Source organism: Hemitrygon akajei, chromosome 7 (assembly GCF_048418815.1).
Source record: "Hemitrygon akajei chromosome 7, sHemAka1.3, whole genome shotgun sequence".
In the NCBI taxonomy this organism is placed as follows: Eukaryota; Metazoa; Chordata; class Chondrichthyes; order Myliobatiformes; family Dasyatidae; genus Hemitrygon; species Hemitrygon akajei.
Genome location: NC_133130.1, coordinates 94,180,842 through 94,200,737, shown reverse-complemented (window position 1 = coordinate 94,200,737; position 19,896 = coordinate 94,180,842). Strand labels below are relative to the sequence as shown.

The following is a 19,896-nucleotide window of genomic DNA, read 5'->3' as shown; positions in this document are numbered from 1 at the left end:
ACCTAAGTCAGAAGTGTATCCTTGGGGTTCTGAGGAAAGTTCTTAACAAGGGTCTGGGATTTCCTTGGAGTAAGATCTTTACATGCTTATTGTCCACCTAACTGCTAAATTGCTCTGATCTTTAATGTATCTCCTGTAGGGAAATTTTTGGTCCAGCTAGCTCTGAACAGCTCAAGGCCTTCTGACTATAAAACACAAGGGAATGCTTTGTCAACTATGTAAGACAAGCCCCCAGCCTAAACCATTTGACAAAGCCAGTAAAATTAAGATTAAAATTAAGTTCAAGTTTAATTGTCAGTCAAACATACCCATGAATACAGCCAAACAAAATAGTGTTCCTCCAGAGCCACAATGCAAAACAGTACCAACTGCACGCAGCACATAGAGTTGATAGCAGAAAAATATACAGTCACAGTAAAAAAAACAGCCAAGTCCCTGAGTGGCATGGCCGGTAGGTTGGTGGTGCATGGGATGTTGTTCTGGAGCCACAGTTCTGCAAGAACAAGCACAGAGTAGTTCCTCATCAAGCACACTCCAGCACACCCACAGAGGTCTCTGCTCTTTCCCACACTACTTCTGGCATCTCCTCTCCTGCGTGGCTGCAACAGGTAACACAGCAGCATGAGTTTGAAGTACCTAGGTGTAGGAATCACCAATAGCTTGTTCTGGGCAACTGCATGGACGCATAGCCAAGAAAGCACACCAGCACCTCTAATTTCTCAGAAGTATAAGGAAATTCATCATGTCCCCCTCAACAGTTTTTATAGATGCCCCGCAGAACACATCCTCTCCAGATGTTCACAGCTAGTACAGCAACTGCTTTACCTGAGACTGCAAGAAATTGCAGAGAGCTCAGTCCATAGTGAAAACCGGACTCTCAACCATGGACTCTGTTAACACATCTTGCTGCCTTGCTAAAATAGTTCAGGTTCAGTTTATTGTCATTCATCTGTATACCACCAAACAAAATGAGGTTCCACAACACAGTGCCTATAACTCACACTTACAATACATGAAGTAATATTACCACAAATAAATTAACAAATAAAATTTCATCCAAAAACTGCCTGGAGTTGATTACACTATTTCATTTAATTGTTCAAAAATTAAAAAAACAATTAAAGCACTTAAAATGCATTTAAATTAATTAATTAAAATAAAATCCAAAATATACCTTTCTCCCTTACAACTGTTCCTTTCCTTTGAAATGGATAGAGTGACTGAACATTATTGTGATTTCAGAGGGCAGATTTCCTAGTGTAACTATTGTGAAGATGCAGGAAATTAACGCTGTTATACTAACTCAGGAGTCCAGCACCAGAGCAAAGTCAGTGAGAATCTATCAGCTGGTTAGAAGTTTAAAACTTTTGTATTCACTAGACTTCCTAAACCTCTGCATGGGTTTACAAAGGTAAACACTGGAAGTTTCATTTTGAATTGTTTGATTTCTGCAGGTACGTCATTCATACGTGTAACTTGCACAAACTGTTATCCTTCCTGTCTACATGATCAGTCCCATGGCATTTTGTGAGATGTGCATGTTACTTGGTTAAATGTATTTTCAGAACTTTAAATAATGTCCATAAATCTTATATGATTCAGAATTATTCTCAAAATAATTCTGCAAATCACAAAATCTGTCTGGAATGTTAATTTATCAATATTGAGCAATTATGAGAAGAATTCATTAACTTACTAAATTTAAATCTTTTGATGAAAGATAGCAGACTCAAAAGTTGTATATTCTGACCACAGCTGCTGCATATTTAAATCAAAATATAACAGAGGAGAACTGAGACACAATATAGGAGCAGTATGCATATCAGTGGGTCGGAAGGGCCTATATCTTTAAAGTTTGTCATTTGTCAACCTGACATGGCATTTGTACTTTGTAGTCATTCCACAGGATGATCAAGAAACTCACTCCTCAGCTGCTGACAGAAATTCACAAGTTGCTGATGATATTATTAAACCAATGAAGTGGACCCAGTATATCAGGTAATTAAGTTCAAAGTAAAATTTATTATGGGTACATACATGTCACCACATCCAACCCTGAGATTCTTTTCTGTGGGCATACTTAGCAAATCTATAGAATAGTAACTGTAAGTTGTAAACATAAAGAACTTAAGTACGTAATTAGAATTGTTTGGCCAGTGATTCTTTATGCTGATGGTGGCACCTGTTATTCATAATCAGAATCAGGTTTATTATCACCAGCATGTGACATGAAATTTGTTAACTTAGCATCAGCAGGTCAATGCAGTACATAATCTAATCTAGAAAAAAAATAATAAATAAGCAAGTAAATCAATTACATATATTGAATAGATTAAAAACGTGCAAAAACAGAAATATTGTATATTACAAAAGAAATTAGGTCGTGTCCAAACCTTCAATGTCCATTTAGGAATCGGATGGCAGAGGGGAAGAAGCTGTTCCTGAATCGATGAGTGTGTGCCTTCAAGTTTCTGTACCTCCTACCTAATGGTAACACAGTGAGAAACGGGCACGTCCTGGGTGCTGGAGGTCCTTAATGGATGCTGCCTTTCTGAGACACCACTCCCTAAAGATGTCCTGGGTACTTTGTAGGCTAGTGCCCAAGATGGAACTGACTAGATTTACAACCTTCTGCAGCTTCTTTCGGTCCTGTGCTATAGTCACTCCATACCAGACAGCAATGCAGCCTGTCAGAATGCTCTCCATGGTACAACAATAGAAGTTTTTGAGTGTATTTGTTCACATGCCAAATCTCATCAAACTCCTAACTAAGTATAGCCACTGTCTTGCCTTCTTTATAACTACATCGTTATGTTGGGATCAGGTTAAATCCTCAGAGATCTTGACACTCAAGAACTTGAAGCTGCTCACTCTCTCCACTTCTGATCCCTCGATGAGGATTGGTATGTGTTCCTTCATCCTACACTTCCTGAAGTCCACAGTCAGCTCTTTTGTCTTACTGACGTTGAGTGCCAGGTTGTTGCTGCAGCACCATTCCATTAATTGGCATATCTCACTCCTGTATGCCCGCTCGTCACCACCTGAGATTCTACCAACAATGGTTGTATCATCAGCAAATTTATAGATGGTATTTGAGCTATACCTAGCCACACATCACCCTCGAGTGAAGATGAGATGACTGATGAAAGTGCAACCCATTTATACAATCATCATCCAAATAAGAGAAGTCCACTTACCTTCCCAATTACTGTTAAATATCAGGATCTAAAAATTTGACAGTCTTCACCAGTTCAAGTGAGACAGAAGGGAACAGTTCTCCTCCTAGTCCATCATAACTCCTGGGCACATGTCCATCAGATTACTGAGATGGCAATAGTCAATGCATTAAGATTCTTTTTCATAGAGGCATTTAAGGAAAATGTGCAATAGAATTTATGAAAACTTAACATAAACAAAGACTGACAAAACACTGTGCAAAAGAAGACAAACTGTCCATATATAAACATAATACCGAGAACCTAAGTTGTAGAGTCCTTGAAAGCAAGTCTGTAGGTTGTAAAATCTATTCGGAATTGAGGTGAGTGAAATTATCCACATTGGTTCAGAAGCCTGATGGTTGTAGAGTAGAGTTTTCCTGAACCTGGTAGTGTGAGACCTAAGGCTCCTTTACTTCCTGCAGTAAGAGAACATGGTCTGGATGCTAGGAGTCGCTGATGATAGATCTGCTTTCTTATGGCAATGGTCCTTGTAAGTGTGCTTAATTGCAGTGAGGGCTTTGCCTGAGATGGACTGGTCTGTATCAACCACTTTCTGTGGGCTTTCTGACACAAAAATCCATGATCTGTACCTGAGCCATTTCTAGCTGATTGACAAAAGGCCCCTGTATCTTTTCATGCCTGAAAAAAACAATATTACAATGCCAGAGCTTTGCAGGCATTCTTAGGAAACCCATCCCCTTCTAGGAGTGAAAGGTGCAGTGCAAATATCCCTTTTTGGAAGTTCTAGAGCCTTCAAATAGATGTTCAAGCAAGGATTTGTTGCAGGACTTCAATACAAATGAAAGAGAAGTGCTCATGTTTCTAGTTAAAATGGTACTGGTAACAAGCCAAGATCTGGGAAATGGAGTTGGATGGTTAGTAGAGAGTGATGGTGTTATTAAACCAAGAAATGGTTGCACAATGTAGTGCATGGTCAAATGTCCCCAGGCAATCTGCTGTGTTGGCTCAATCAAGTTCTGGGATAGGGCAGTGAGAAGGTTAAATGGTCGGGAGGAATAATGTGGTGGGGTGGGTGTGTCCTGCAGGAAAGATTCAGGCTTGGATGGGGTCTGCAAGAAGGGTGGGTGATAGTGATGAATTAAGTGGTGAGATGATGAAAGGGTGAAGGTTGGGGACAGCTTAATGGAATAAATAGTTTGGAAGACTGAACCAATTGTTGATCAGTTCATGGATAAGACTGTAGGCCTAGGACTGAGGGTCAGGGGTTCCAAACCATTGGAGAGCCAGTTGGTCAGATCCTGGGCCTTATGCAATGTGAAGAACACTAATGGGTGAGATGTACAGGGTAATAAGTGATCCTTTAGGATCAAAGGTATCATTTTTATCTTATACGATATCCAATCCAGTGCTGTGTCAGTAGAACTCAGATAACCTGGGAGTGTCCAATAATTGATGCTCCCTGGACAACTTGATCTAAATTTTCTCCAAAAGGAGCATCGCCATGCATTGGGTATGGTGCTCATGCAGGAGTGGGATCAAATGCTAAAGGTGGAACTCTCCAAGAAGTGTAGAGTCAAACTTCTGAAGTAACCCAAAACAACCCAGAGTTGGCTTTTATTGCAGTTCACCTGGGTACAGTCCATATAGCCTAGAACAGACCCTTCTGCCCTTCATGGGCCAAGCACCCATTTACTCTACTTCCATTTTTATTCTCTCCTCATTCCCATGAACTCTCTTCACACCCCTGACTCTAGCTCTCACCCACACACAAGGTGTAATTTACAACTGCCAATTAACTTACCCACCTTTATATCTTTGGGATATGGGAGGAAGAAGGAGCATCCAAGGGAATGAAGTCACAGGGATAACGTGCAAACTTCACACAGATAGCACAAAGGCCTGGAGTGAACACGGGCTGCTGGAGATTAGTGCAGTAGCACTAATGGCTGCTCACTGTGCCACCATTTACAATAGCACAACATTGTGCGGGTGGGGGTCAGTTGTCAAATGTAATTAATTGGATAGCTCTTTCAAAAAGCCAGCACAAGATGGACTAATTTATCTACCTCTTGTGCCGTGTAACTGTGGCTCTAATTGCGACAAAGGTGCTTATAAAATCAAATCAATGCATCCACCCAGAATCCCTTTCAATTCACAGGTAGTAATCCAAGTAGGTAATACTTGAGGCATGTATGAATTGTTCAAATTTCAACAGGTCAACTCTACCTGAACCAATTCTGCAAAACGAAAAAATTATTGAAGAACAAGAGAAGATTAAGACAGAAGAAATTCACAATTTCCGTCAGAAGCGAGAGATAGTCTTTGAGCAGCGGGAGAGAGAAAGACAGACACGGCGTCAACTGAAGGCAAAGCAGCTGCAGATGTATGAGGATCTGCAGGTGATGTAATTTATTCCAAAAATACTTCGCAAACCAGAAAATTCCTACCATGTTACAGCAGTTTTATTTATTCAATGATTATGAGTTCTGCAGAATGAGCCAGCATCGTGGTAAACCATGTATATCTGTCTGGACATGCCCCTCTGCTGACTGCTCCTGTGGCTCCTCCCACAGACCCCTGTATAAAGGCGATTGGAGGCACTGCTCCTCCCACAGTCCAGGGCAGTCATCCAGCATGGACGTGGTCCATTTTACTGCTAATAAAAGCCTTTCAGTATTTACTCTACTTCCAGTCTTTTGGAGTTATTGATAGGACATCAAGCATTTAATTGCCCATCCCTAAATGCCCTTGAGAAGAGCTGTCTTCTTGAACCCCTGCAGTTTGTGAGTGTGGGTATGTGTCAGAGGAAGTTCCTGGCCTAAGGTAGAAGGAGTCAATTTTAGAAAACCTAGCACATTTATTTTTCAACATAGTCCCCTCCTACATTTACACACTTAGTCCAGCGGTCGTGGAGCATACAGATCTTGGACCTCCAGAAAGTGTCCACAGCAGGGGTGATTGATAAGTTTGTGGCCTACGGTAGAGGAAATGAGTTATTAACTTTAAACTTTCTGCATAATCACTCAAAGAGTTGATCTACATGTGCCTTTAACGAGAGCAGTATGACTTATCTCCTTCTACCCCAGGCCACAGACTTATCAATCACCCCTGCTGTGGACACTTTCTGGAGGTCCAAGATCTGTATGCTCCACGACCGCTGGACTAAGTGTGTAAATGTAGGAGGGGACTATGTTGAAAAATAAATGTGCTGGGTTTTCTAAAATTGACTCCTTCTACCTTAGGCCACGAACTTACCAATCACCCCTCGTAGTTAAACATAAAATCTACTTTGATATTCCTTTGCAATACAAGGTGTGATACAAACAGTCAGAGATATGTCCTTCATGAAGTAAGTTTAAACTGGATTTAGGAACTTTCCATTCAATAGATATAATGCTATTCAAACCTGAAACTGATTGCAGTTTAGATCCTAAGTGGACCTGGGAATATGGTAATTGTGGTGCAAAGATGACAAAACACATGATCATCCATGATCCTGTTGACTGGCAGAGCAGACCTGAGGCCTACTCCTGCTTCAATTTACCCTCTTTTTTCACCTCTTTTAAAGAAGTAGTGGCCTCACAGTCTAATGGCCAATATTTTCCACCAATAACACCGGAAGTAATTTTCCAATTATTGTCTGCATTGCATTCCTGTGCACATATCGATGACTATGTGTCCTATCTTACAATCATGATTAAGCTTCAGAGGATGTAGAGTGTTTTGGGGCACCTAGGAGTCATTAATTGCAATTTCGCTTCCATTCTCTCTACCGCTCACACTCTCCCACTCTATTTTTATTATATAAACTTAAACTATACAGTATAAACTTAAGTGTTATTTTAATTGCAACTTTTCATTTTCAGGCCTTACAATGAAAATAGTCTCAGTTGCAAAAAGAAAAATGCTTTAGGATTTCTCTTCCATCATCATGACTTAAGGTATAGAGAGGTTCTCTATCAAATATCCATGAGTGCAACAAATGTAGCTCAGAGGAAAGCATAACTCTTCATTGTCATAGAGCACAGAAACTAGCTCTTCCGCCCAATTTGTTCCTGCTCTCTCAGACGTTTTCCTCAATTAGTTCTGCTTGACCCATATCATCTAGACCTTTCCTATCCATGTTTTCTGTTCCATCTGTACGTTAATTGAGCATATCATTCCAAAAAGGAAGAAGTATATGGACAGATTTGAATTTGAACATCTGACCCACAATGTGAGGGAGTAAAAATCTTTGCATTATGACTCCATACAGACATGCGCATCTATAAATCTAATGGCCTGTAGAAAGAAGCTGTCCTGTAACCTGTTGGTCCCGGCTTTAATGCTGCAGTACTGTTTGCCAGATGAAAGCAGCTGAAACAGTTAATGGTTGGAGTGACTGGTGTCCCTGATGATCTTCCAGGACTTCTTTACACACCTGCTGATGTATGTGTCCTCATTGGAGGGAGGTTCATGTTCACAGATGCACTGGGCTGTCTGTACCACTCTGGAGTGCCCAACAATCAAGATTGGTGCAGTTCCTGTTCCAGAGGGTGATATAGCCAGTCAGGATGCTCTCAATGGTGCACCTATAGAAGGATTTGTGGGTTCATGCCGAATTTCTTTAGTCGCCTGAGGTGGAAGAGATGCTGTTGTGCTTTTTGTTTTGCCATAGAGCCAGTGTGTACAGTCCCAGTGAGATCTTCGGTGATGTGTAGACCGAGGAACTTGAAACTACTCACCCTCTCAACTGCAGTCCCATTGAAGTTGATTGGGCTGAGCCAATCTCTGTTCCTCCTGTTTTTTTGGACATTGAGGGTGAATTTGTTATCTTGGCACCACTGTGTCAGGGTGTTAACCTCTGCTCTGAAGGCTGTCTCATCACCGCTAGAAATAAGGCAATGACAATGTTGTGTCATCTGCAAATTTGATCAGCAGTTGGAGTTGTGTGTGGCAGCACAGTCATGGGTGTAAAGGGAGTAGAGGAGGGGACTCAGGACACAACCCTCGGGGAGCACTGTATTGAGGTCAGAGAGGCGGAGATAAGGGAGTCCATCCTTACCACCTGTCAGTGAACCGATAGGAAGTCCAGGATCCAGTATCAGAATCAGGTTTATTATCACTGGCATGTGTCATGAAATTTGTTAACTTAGCAGCAGCAATTCAATGCAATACATAATATAGAAAAAGCACAAAATAAAATATTAATAATAAATAAATCTTCTTCTTCTTCTTCTTAATGTGCCTTGCACGAACATGGCTCTCCATATCAAACGATCCCTCGCAGCGTCAATGATATTTCGCACATTTAGATTTGTTAATTCTTTCACAGTGTCCATATATTTTCTTCTTTGCCTTCCTCTTCCGCGTTTCCCAGGCATACAGCCTGTAATGTAAGACAATCTATTTCTCCCTTTCTGATGACATGGTCCAGAAAATTAAGTTTCCTCTCATTTAAGGTTCTCAGTAAAGATCTTTTTGTATGGGCACGTTAGAGTATTGTCTCATCAGTTACCCTATCTCTATATGATATTTTCAGCATTCTTCTAAGAAACCACATTTCTGTTGCTTCTAAGTTTCTTTGGAGTTCTGGTGTTACAGTCCATATTTCAGAAGCATACAGCAAGATTGACCAGATGTAACATTTTAGTAGCCTAAGCCTTGTTGTCATAGAAATGTGCCTGTTGGTAAAAATAGGTTTCATTTTTTGGAAGTTGGTGTTGGCACTGGCAATTCTTTTTATTTCTACTTTACTTCTAGCATCTTGTGATATAAAGCTACCAAGGTAATTAAAGCTGGTCTTTTGTTCAATCTCTTGGTTACCGATGTACAATTGGCAGTTGGGAGTATCCTGCTGTTTTGATATTACCATACATTTGTTTTTTTTACAGTTGATGGTTAGACCAAAATCTGCACTTGTTTGTACTACTCTGTCTAGGAGGATTTGTAGGTCTTCTGCAGCACTTGCTATTAGGGTGGTATAGTCTGCATATCTTATATTGTTGATGCTAACACCTCCAATATTTATCCCATCTAGGTCTTCTATTTCTCTGAGAATCATTTCACTATGGATATTAAATAATTCCAGAAAGGCAATGCACCTTTGTATAACTCCTCTCTGAATTTTAGTCCAACCGCTTATATTATCATCAATTTTTACTGCCGCCGTTTGATTCCAATATAAATTTTGAAGCAGTTGTCGGTTCCTTCCATCAATGTTTAGTTTAGCAAGAATTTAAAATAATTTTTCATGTTGCACTTTGTCCAATGCTTCAGTGAAATCAATAAAACATAAAAAGACATCATTTTGATATTCAATTGCCCTTTCTGAAAGCATTCGTCCTATGAAAATTGTGTCCCTAGTTCTTCTATCTTCAATAAACTCATATTGCAGTTTAGACGTTTCTGGTCTTTGTTTTTAATTCGACTCAGAACAATTCTCAATAAAATCTTTATTCTGTGACTCATAAGACTGATTGTTCTATAATTTTTGCAGTCAATAGTTCCAGGAATTTTTGGCAGAGTTATAAATACTGATTTCAAGAGATCGTCAGGCAATACACCAGACTCATATATGCCATTAAACAGGTCAAAAAGAATATCTTCTAGGACTTGTATCACTTCCACTGAAATTCCATCAGGTCCGGTGGTTTTACCATGTTTCCTGCTTTTCATTGCTTTAGTTATTTCTTCTTTGGTAATAGGTGGGCCAGAATTAGGGTGTTTAATATCTGGGGGTTCCCCTCTATTATCTTCAAAAAGCTGCTCTATATACTGAATCCACCTCTCACATACTTTATCTGGATCTGTTAGTATGGATCCATCTGCTGATCTTATGCATCCTGCAGAGGAGGTTTTCTTAATTCCAGTAATTTCTTTAATTTTCTTGTGCATTTCTTTGCTGTTGATAATATGGGTAATAAATAAATAAATTGTTCAATTATGGTATACGTATATTGAATAGATTAAAATCGTGCAAAAAACAGAAATATTGTATTTTTTTTTAAAGTGAGGTAATGTCCATTTAGGAATTGGATAGCAGAGGGGAAGAAACTGTTCCTGAATCGCTGAGTGTGTGCCTTCAGGCTTCTGTACCTCCTACCTGATGGTAACAATGAGAAAAGGGCATGCCTGGGGTGCTGGAGGTCTTTAATAATGTACGTTGCCTTGTTGAGACACCACTCCTTGAAGATGTTCTGGGTACTTTGTAGGCTAGTACCCGAGATGGAGATGACTAAATTTACAACCCTCTGCAGCTTCTTTCAGTCCTGTGCAGTAACACTGCCACCGCCCCCACCCCCCCATACCAGACAGTGATGCAGCCTGTCAGAATGCTCTCCACAGTACATCTATACAAATTTTTGACATAATCTCTTCAAATTCCTAAAGAAGTATAGTCGCTGTCTTGCCTATATAATCCAGTTGTGCAAGGTGGGGTCCAGCCCAAGGTCTCTGAGCTTCCTGTCAAGTCTGTGGGAATTATGATGTTAAATGCTGAACTGTAGCCCAACTCTAACTCTAACTCTAATGTATCCATTCCTCTTCTCCGGGTGAGTGAGATGCAATTAGGGCAGTTCTATTGCACATATGCAGTATCATCTTATTCCCAGCTCCATCAGCAAATCATTCTGTTCTGTCCTCCTCAAGATCTCACCCACTTTTACCTTAAATCTTCCCAACTTCTCCTTCAAGTACTACCAGAACAGATTTACTTTAAACTGTTATTTCCTCTCATTTTTGACTTTGCAATGAGTGGAGCAATCTTCTCCATATAAAAACTTCCATAATTTTAAAACTCTTTTAGGTCACCTATCAACCTTTATATCTTCAAAAATAAAGTTCCAACCTTATGTTTATAATCTCACAGTTCTAGACTCATACATCAAAATAACTTCTGCACTTTTTCCACTACCTTTTGAAACAGCTGATAAAATCCCATCACTCAACAAATTAACTGTTCAACAACTTGATACGTATGAGCAGTATGTAGGACAAGCTCTTTGCTGTATCTTGGTACAGGAGACAATAATAAACCTATGACAATAATGTACAAGACCTCTCAGTTGTGAGCACCTGGGTTATGAACACCCCACGCATGCAGTATGGTCAAAGTTGAACGTGGACCAGCATTTGGGAGATCAGAGGGGATGGATTTTGTGTTATATTGAACATATTTAATATAACACAAGGGCATCAAAGGGAGAAGGCAGGACAATGATGCTGAGAGGGATAATAAATCAGTCATGATGGAAAGTCAGAGAAGACTTAGTGGGCTGAATGGTCTAATTCTTCTATGTCTTATGGTCTTAAAGTCTTAAGTGTAATGTACTAAGAATGAATATTTTATATTTGATTTGTATATCATAACTTTAGATGACAAAACATGGCTATCTACCCAACATGTTATTGATTATCCCGCTATTCATCTATTCCTTCTTATATATTCCTTCAAAGCATCAATGCCATTTGCCTCAATTTGTTGTAGTAGTCAGTTCCAAATTCTTATCCTCTGGGCAATTTCATTTTTTGAATTACCTACTGGATTACTGTTGGTGAGGAATGAGATTCAGTCCTTTGCAAGGGGGGACATAGGGTCAGGAGAAGTAGAGTCTGTGTGGATAGAACTGAGGAACAGTAAGGGCAAAAGGACCCAAATGGGTGTTGTCTTCAGGCCACCAAACAGTAGCATGGATATTGGGTGCAAGTTGAATAGGGAGTTAACATTGGCATGTGGCAAAGGTAATGTCGCAGTAGTTATGGGGGATTTCAACATGCAGGTGAACTGGGAGAATCAGGTTGGTGCTGGACCCCAGGATAGGGAGTTTGTAGAGTGCCTACGGGATGCATTCTTGGAACAGCTTGTACGAGAGCCGACCAGGGACAAGACTATTCTGGATTTAGTGTTATGTAATGAACAGGATTTGATAAGCGATCTTGCAGTAAAGGAACCATTAGGAGGTAGTGATCATAATATGATAAGTTTTTATCTGCAATTTGAGAAGGATAAGGGCAGCTCGGAGGTGTCAGTGTTGCAGTTGAACAGGGGAAACTATGGAGCCATGAGGGAGGAGCTGGCCAAAGTTGACTGGACGGATAGCCTAGCAGAAAAGACAGTGGAACAGCAATGGCAGGTATTCTTGGGAATAATGCACAAGGTGCAAAATCAGTTCATCCCCCAGAGAAGGAAGGATTCAAAGGGGGGAAAGGGGCCACAGTGGTTGACAAAGGAAGTCAGAGATTACATAGCATTAAACAAAAGGAAGTATGACAGAGCTAAGGTGAGTGGGAGGACAGATGATTGGGAAGTTTTTAAGGAACAACAAAACTTAACTAAAAAGACAATACGGGGAGAAAAAATGAGGTACAAACGCAAGCTAGCCAGGAATATAAAGGAAGATAGCAAAAGCTTTGTTAGGTATGTGAAGAGAAAGAAGATAGTTAAGAACAATGTTGGGCCCTTGAAGAATGAATTGGGTGAAATTGTTATGGGAAACAGAGAAATGGCAGAAGAATTTAATGAGTACTTTAGATCTGTTTTCACTAAGGAAGACACAAGCAATCTCCCAGATGTATGGATGGGATATCTAGATAGCAGTGATAGGACTGGGCTGAGCCAGCATGGATTTACCAAGGATAAATCATACTTGACTAATCTGTTGGAGTTTTTCGAGGATGTAACCAGGAAGTTAGACGGGGGAGATCCAGTGGATGTAGTGTACCTCGATTTTCAGAAGGCATTTGATAAGGTCCCACATAGGAGATTGGTGGGTAAAATCAAAGCTCAGGGCATCAGGGGGAAGACATTGACATGGATAGAAAACTGGTTGGCAGATAGAAAGCAAAGGGTAGCGGTGAATGGGTGTTTCTCGGAATGGCAGGTGGTGGCTAGTGGGGTGCCACAGGGCTTGGTATTGGGACTGCAGCTGTTTACAATTTACGTCAACGATTTGGATGAAGGCATTGAGAATAACATCAGCAAATTTGCTGATGATACTAAGCTGGGTGGCAGTGTGACGTGATGAGGATGTTAGGAGAATTCAGGGTGACTTGGATAGGCTGAGTGAGTGGGCAGATACTTGGCAGATGATGTTTAATGTGAATAAGTGTGAGGTTATCCACTTTGGGAGTAAGAACAGGAAGGCAGATTATTATCTGAACGGTGTAGAGTTAGGTAAGGGAGAAATACAAAGAGATCTAGGAGTCCTTGTTCATCAGTCACTGAAGGTGAATGAGCAAGTGCAGCAGGCAGTGAAGAAGGCTAATGGAATGTTGGCCTTTATTACAAAGGGAATTGAGTACAAGAGCAAGGAAATCCTCTTGCATTTGTACAGAGCCCTGGTGAGACCACACCTGGAGTATTGTGTACAGTTTTGGTCTCCAGGGTTAAGGAAGGACATCCTGGCTGTAGAGGAAGTGCAGCGTAGATTCACGAGGTTAATTCCTGGGATGTCTGGACTGTCTTATGCAGAGAGATTAGAGAGACTGGGCTTGTACACGCTGGAATTAAGGAGATTGAGAGGGGATCTGATTGAAACATATAAGATTATTAAGGGATTGGACAAGATAGAGGCAGGAAATATGTTCCAGATGCTGGGAGAATCCAGTACCAGCGGGCATGGTTTGAGAATAAGGGGTAGGTCATTTAGGACAGAGTTAAGGAAGAACTTCTTCTCCCAGAGAGTTGTGGGGGTCTGGAATGCACTGCCTCGGAAGGTAGTGGAGGCCAATTCTCTGGATGCTTTCAAGAAGGAGCTAGATAGGTATCTTATGGATAGGGGAATCAAGGCGTATGGGGACAAGGCAGGAACTGGGTATTGATAGTAGTTGATCAGCCATGATCTCAAAATGGCGGTGCAGGCTCGAGGGGCCGAATGGTCTACCTCTGCACCTATTGTCTATTGTCTATTTATTCAATAGAAATTTTTGACCATACTTGTTAATATCATTCTTGACTACTTCAGTGGACTTTGGACCAGTCTTCTAGCTTCCACACTTTTAAACTTGCCCTTCATAATTCCACTGCCTGTTTCCTAACTTGCACCATCACATTCATGCCTCAACCCTCCAGTATGTTTGCCTACCTTTATTATTTCCTGGTTAAATATCTTCTCAGTTTTAAAATCCTCACTCTTCAGTGCCTTCACTGTTATCTCCCTTTAACTTTTTCTGCATCCACAAACCTCTGCAATATCTGCACATCTCCAATTCCAGATTGTTGCACACCTTCAGTATTATTTGATCTACCACAGGTGGCTGTTGCTGGGCTCAAGACTCTCTTACCTAAACCCCTCCAGCACTTATCACTCTTTTCATTTTTTAGATTCTCATTTAATCCTATATTTGAGTCCAAGCTTTTGATGATCTCTCCTAATAACTTTTCACATGACTGGGGTTTCAGACTTTGTTTGATAATACATCCATAAAGCTTATGGGGATAAAGAGACAGGGCGCTTTAAAACTGCTATGCACTCAGTGACACTTTATTAGGTACACCTGCTCATTAATGCAAATATCTAATCAGCCAATCATGTGGCAGCAACTTAATGCACAAACGTAGCTGACATGATCAAGAACTTTAGTTGTTCTTCAGGCCAAACATCAGAATGGGGAAGAAATATGATCTAAGTGTCTTTGACTGTGGAATGATTGTCTGTGCCAGATGAGGTGGTTTGATTATCTCAGAAACTGCTGATCTTCTGGCATTTTCACACACAGCAGTTTTTAGAGTTTATAGAGAATAGTGCAGAAAATCAAAAAACCATCCAGTGAGCAGCAGTTCTGTGGGCAAAACTGCCTTATTAATGAGAGAGGCCAGAGGAGAATGGCCAAGCTGGTTCAAGCTGACAGGAGGGTGACTGGAACTCAAATAACCATGCATTGTAACAGAAGTGTGCAAAAGAGCATCTCTGAACACACAATACCTCGAACCTTGAAGCAGATGGGCTACAGCCACAGAAGACCAAGAGCATACACTCAATGGCCACTTTATTAGGAACAGGAGGTACAAGAGTGTATATATGTAATTTGTTTGTATTGTTATGGCCCTTTTTTAAAATCTCAAAAGATATTAAAAGATATTCTCTTGTGGAAAGCAAATAAAGTGAGCATGTTTTGCCATTGATGTAGTGAGTGTATATTTAATTTAACAAATGCACTGTTGATCAAATGGGCTGCTTTATTCTGGAATCTGTTACATCCTTGTAATGTGGAAGCTGTCGTCATCTAGCCAAGTGGCGATTTACTTAACTTGCCTTGCAGATGGTAAAAAGAAAAATGCAGTGGATCATCTGGTTAATGGATATTGATGGTGATGGTAACTCCACTGAATATCTAGATCTCATGAGAGATTGTTATTTCTATCCCAAAGGTGGTATGAATATCATTTGACAATTATCAGTCCATGTCTAAATCTTATTGTTATGTTTTGTAACTCCAAAGCATAAAACTAATTGAAAGAAAAACTCTGAGCCAGGAATAATGTGTCTACTCTGAGTTTCATTTTGACTTTGGTGAGGTGCGCATGTCTGAAGTGGTGGTGTAATAATGTGTGCCATTCACATACTTTTACATATAACCTGTAATGAATTATGTAAACAACAAAAGATGCTTAATCAAACAATATATTAACAATATTACTCAATTATTACTGAAATATTAAATACACAAGTTATAAAGACTTCTCTACACGACAACAAGAATTGCCTCATTATCTGATGACTTGGAAATATAAACATTTGTAAAAATCCCCATTTCTAACCATTTGCAGGGGTAGATCATTATGAAGCAGCTGAGAAGAGTTGTGTCTTGAACACAGTCCTGAAGAGTGCAGTGATGCCCTGATGATTGATCTTGAACAGTCACATTACAGGTGACCACCCCTCCCGTTAGTGTCAGTCGGATAATGGAAATTTGCCCTAAAAGAATTCACAAATTACTACATAGAAATTAGAAATACAGATAAAATTGACTCACACAGAAATCATGTTGAAAAAATACATACAATTTTTTTCAACTCATATTTCATTGGCACATGAACAATTGGCATGGATTTCTGTTATGGAAAATTGTGCTTTGGTCCATTTTCTATCAACATAACCCTTCTCAGTAATGCAAGAGTCACCCAGATCCTCTTTGTGGTTATAACCCTGCCTATCGTTTGATCTTAGCAGGTCAGGCAGCATCTATGGAAAGGAATAAACAGTTGACATTTCAGACCAAGATCCTTCATTAGGATGAAAGGTCTTGGCCCAAAACATTAACTGATCATTCCTTTTCATAGATACTGCCTAACCTGCTGAATTCCTCCAACACTCTGTGTGTTACTCTGAATTTCCAGCATCTGCAGAATCTCTTGTGTTTACAATCTTCTGATCTTCATTGATTTCACTTTTACTCAGGCTTCTTTCAGCAGACACAATTAAATGCTGCTTTAGCATTAGGAAGAATCACTTTTGTAATTGAGAACTTTTGTTCAGCTTTGTCCTAACACCATAGTGTGTATTGAGCTGAGAGACCCCAGTTGAATTTGAACTCTGTTATCTGGTTAATGTTGAGTATGTGCTTCTTGTTAACTCAGCCCACAATAACTTCCATCACTTCCCCTATTATTTAGAGTAGAATAAATGGGGTAATTGGCTGGATTCTGCTTTTTCTGGGTATTTTTCTACTTTGGCTGGTAGATGCCAAATTTGTATCGGAACAGCTTGATCAAAGTCAAGGCTAGTTGTGAAACAAAAACCTTCCTCTAGGATGTTCAGTAACATGACTATCAACTACCATTTCTTATAGATATTACCCTTTTTGATCTGTGTTGTAACTTCTAGTGTATGTCTATGTGCCTTTCCATATACCTCTGTGCCTTTCAATCTCTTATTTTTCAAGGAATACATGACTGTTTTATTCTTTCTAATGAAATGAAGCAGATCACACTAATCTAGATTTCTAGTTACATGGTGTCTTTTAATATTTTGTCCCTGTATTGCTCTGTACTAATGGCAATTTTCAATATTGTGTTGTACTTACACTGCAGGCAGCTTTAGATGAAGCTCGGCAAGACATCTTTCAACAGAGAGAAACATACAGAAATAAACTTATTGAGGAGGAAATGAAGAAGCAAAGAGAAATTGCAGAAATGGAAGCTCTCCAAGCAGAGCAAGAAAGAAAGAACAAAAGTGCTGCCTCGAAAAAGTCAAAGAGTCCAGGAAGGAAAAAGTAAATGGCAAAAATGCCAAATTTCAAATTGTGTCTTTAAACATATTTCATTATATGTCCTTCAATGCAACACTTCATACCTTTTTTCAGCCAAGCTCTCAATTAATTTCTTTGCCAGTGGTCACAATTCATACTTCCTTGAAATGACAACTGGAAAATACCAGAAGCGTCTAGGTCTGTCAGTATCCAGAAAGGCCAATGATAATTTGGCTGTGACTACCACAGAGGGATTCCAAGACTTTCATTCCTATTACTGCACTATGGCATGGCCACACTTCACAAGTACTAAATTGACTATAAAAGTGGAACAACTCTAGTCCTCTAGCATGTTCAATAACATGAACATCAACTACCATTTCTTGTATTACCCTTTGTAATCAATGATACAACTTTTAGGGCTGGGTCCATTTGCCTTCCTGTACACTTAAGTACCTTTTATTCCAAAGAGTATGTGCTTAAGAATATCCTTTTGCCTTTGCAAATTGATGGCTAAACCGATATTTGTTGCAATTTTCCTTTTCGTTTGCAGTTTTTTCCCTTAATGAATATGCTTCTGTTTAACAGGAAATTCCTTTTTTTCCAAGTTTGAATCACTGTATAATTAAAGTTTATCTTCTGGTAAATATATCCAAGTTTTTCTTTGTTTAAGTTTACTGAAATAGATGTATTCGTGGAGAATCTGGACAATCACATGGTGATAGGGTGAATAGTATAAGTGGGAGATGATTCACGTGCAATACTTGTACTGAGGGGAATGACCAGTTTCTGTGCTGTAAACTTTTTTTAAAAATTTTTTTAATTAGTTTTTCAAAACATTTTACAAAATTAAAACCCCCAAATCCCAATGAGGAGCATTAATACAGAGCAAGGTTAAGCATACAATAACAATATGCTACACAGGAAGAGAATTTAACAAAAAAGCACCTAAATTAAAGACAAGTGAGCTTAGTGTCCTCCCCAAACCCCACAACACAAGAAAAAAAAACAATTCCAGACCAATCACCACACAAAATAGAGAGTATAAGTCCAGACAGTCAAACTCCCAGACTGTAAATACACTTAGCAACAGAGGATAATAATGCCTCCTACCAGAAAAAAAAAAGGGAGCTGAAAGCAAGGGACCGAAAAGAAAAAAAACCCTAGTCAAGAGGAAGGTTATGAAAGTACTCGATAAAAGGCCCCCAGACCTTATGGAACTTTAAATCCGAATTGAGAACTGAATAATGAATTTTTTCGAGGTCCAAGCAGGCCATAATGTCGTTAAGCCATTGCGCATGAGTGGGCGGGGCAACATCTCTCCATCTAAGGAGGATCAAGCGTCTTGCCAGGAGAGAGGCAAAGGATAGTATTCGGCATTTGGTCGGACCCAGACATAAATCTGTCTTGCCCCAAAAACCGAACAGAGCAATTAAGGGGTTAGGTTCTAGGTGCTGATTCAGAATACCCGATAGTGTAGTGAAAACATCTTTCCAGAATTTCTCCAAGCTAGGACAGAGCCAGTACATATGGATGAGAGAGGCCACGCCCCTCTTGCATTTATCACAGAGTGGACTAATGCTAGGGTAGAATCGAGATAGTTTAGATTTAGACATATGGGCTCTATGAACAATCTTAAACTGTAAGAGACAATGGCGAGCACAAAGAGAGGTTGAGTTAACTGATTTGAGAACTGAGTCCCAGCTCTCCTCGGATAAGGAGATATTTAAATCCTGCTCCCAGGCCACTTTAATTTTATCCACAGGGGCCCGTCGTAAGGCTGCTAGTTTATCTTGGATAATTGAAATTAAACCTTTACCTAGTGGATTAATGGAGAGAAATAGGTCCATAGCATTTTTCGCAGGCATTTCAGGAAAGTTAGGAATTAAAGGAGCAGTAAAGTGTCGGATTTGGAGATATCTGAAAAAGTGAGCGTTAGGCAGGTTGAACTTAACAGAGAGCTGTTGAAAAGAAGCGAAGCAGTTATCAATGAAGAGATCTTCAAAATGTCTAATGTCCTTCCTGTACCAAACATGGAATGCTGAATCGAACGTGGTAGGTAAAAAAAGGTGATTATGTGCGACAGGGCTAGAAATGGAAAACCCCTGGAAACCATAGCATTTCCTGAACTGAGCCCATATGCGCAAAGTGTGTCTAACCAGAGGATTAGCTATTGATCTGGGCAGACTGCTAGGGAGTGCAGAGCCAAGAAGTACAGATATAGATAATTCTTTAGTGGAGCTCAACTCCATTGCCACCCAGTTAGGGCACTCAGGTTGACCGTGGAAGAAAGACCAGAAGGCAGCACAACGTATATTAGCTGCCCAGTAATATAAGCGAAAGTTAGGTAAAGCCATGCCACCCTCTTTTTTAGATTTTTGGAGGTGGATTTTATTAATTCTAGAGCGCTTATTCTGCCACAGATATGACAAAATAATAGAGTCTAAGGAATCAAAAAAAGATTTAGGAATAAAAATTGGGATAGATTGAAATAAGTATAAGAATTTGGGGAGAACATACATTTTGACAACATTGATATGACCTACCA

General features: G+C 39.9%; 1 protein-coding gene across 1 annotated transcript in view; it reads left to right on the top strand.

Annotated features, from left to right (window-relative positions):
* adgb (androglobin) overlaps positions 1–17,999 on the top strand; it is a 219,124-nt gene extending 201,125 nt beyond the window's left edge. Inside the window, exons 36-38 of the mRNA XM_073051468.1 lie at positions 1,896–1,998; positions 5,395–5,578; positions 17,191–17,999. Coding sequence (XP_072907569.1) covers positions 1,896–1,998; positions 5,395–5,578; positions 17,191–17,376 — 473 coding nt within the window. The 3' untranslated portion in view covers positions 17,377–17,999. The remainder of the gene's footprint in view (positions 1–1,895; positions 1,999–5,394; positions 5,579–17,190) is intronic.
* Positions 18,000–19,896: the final 1,897 nt, after the last annotated feature.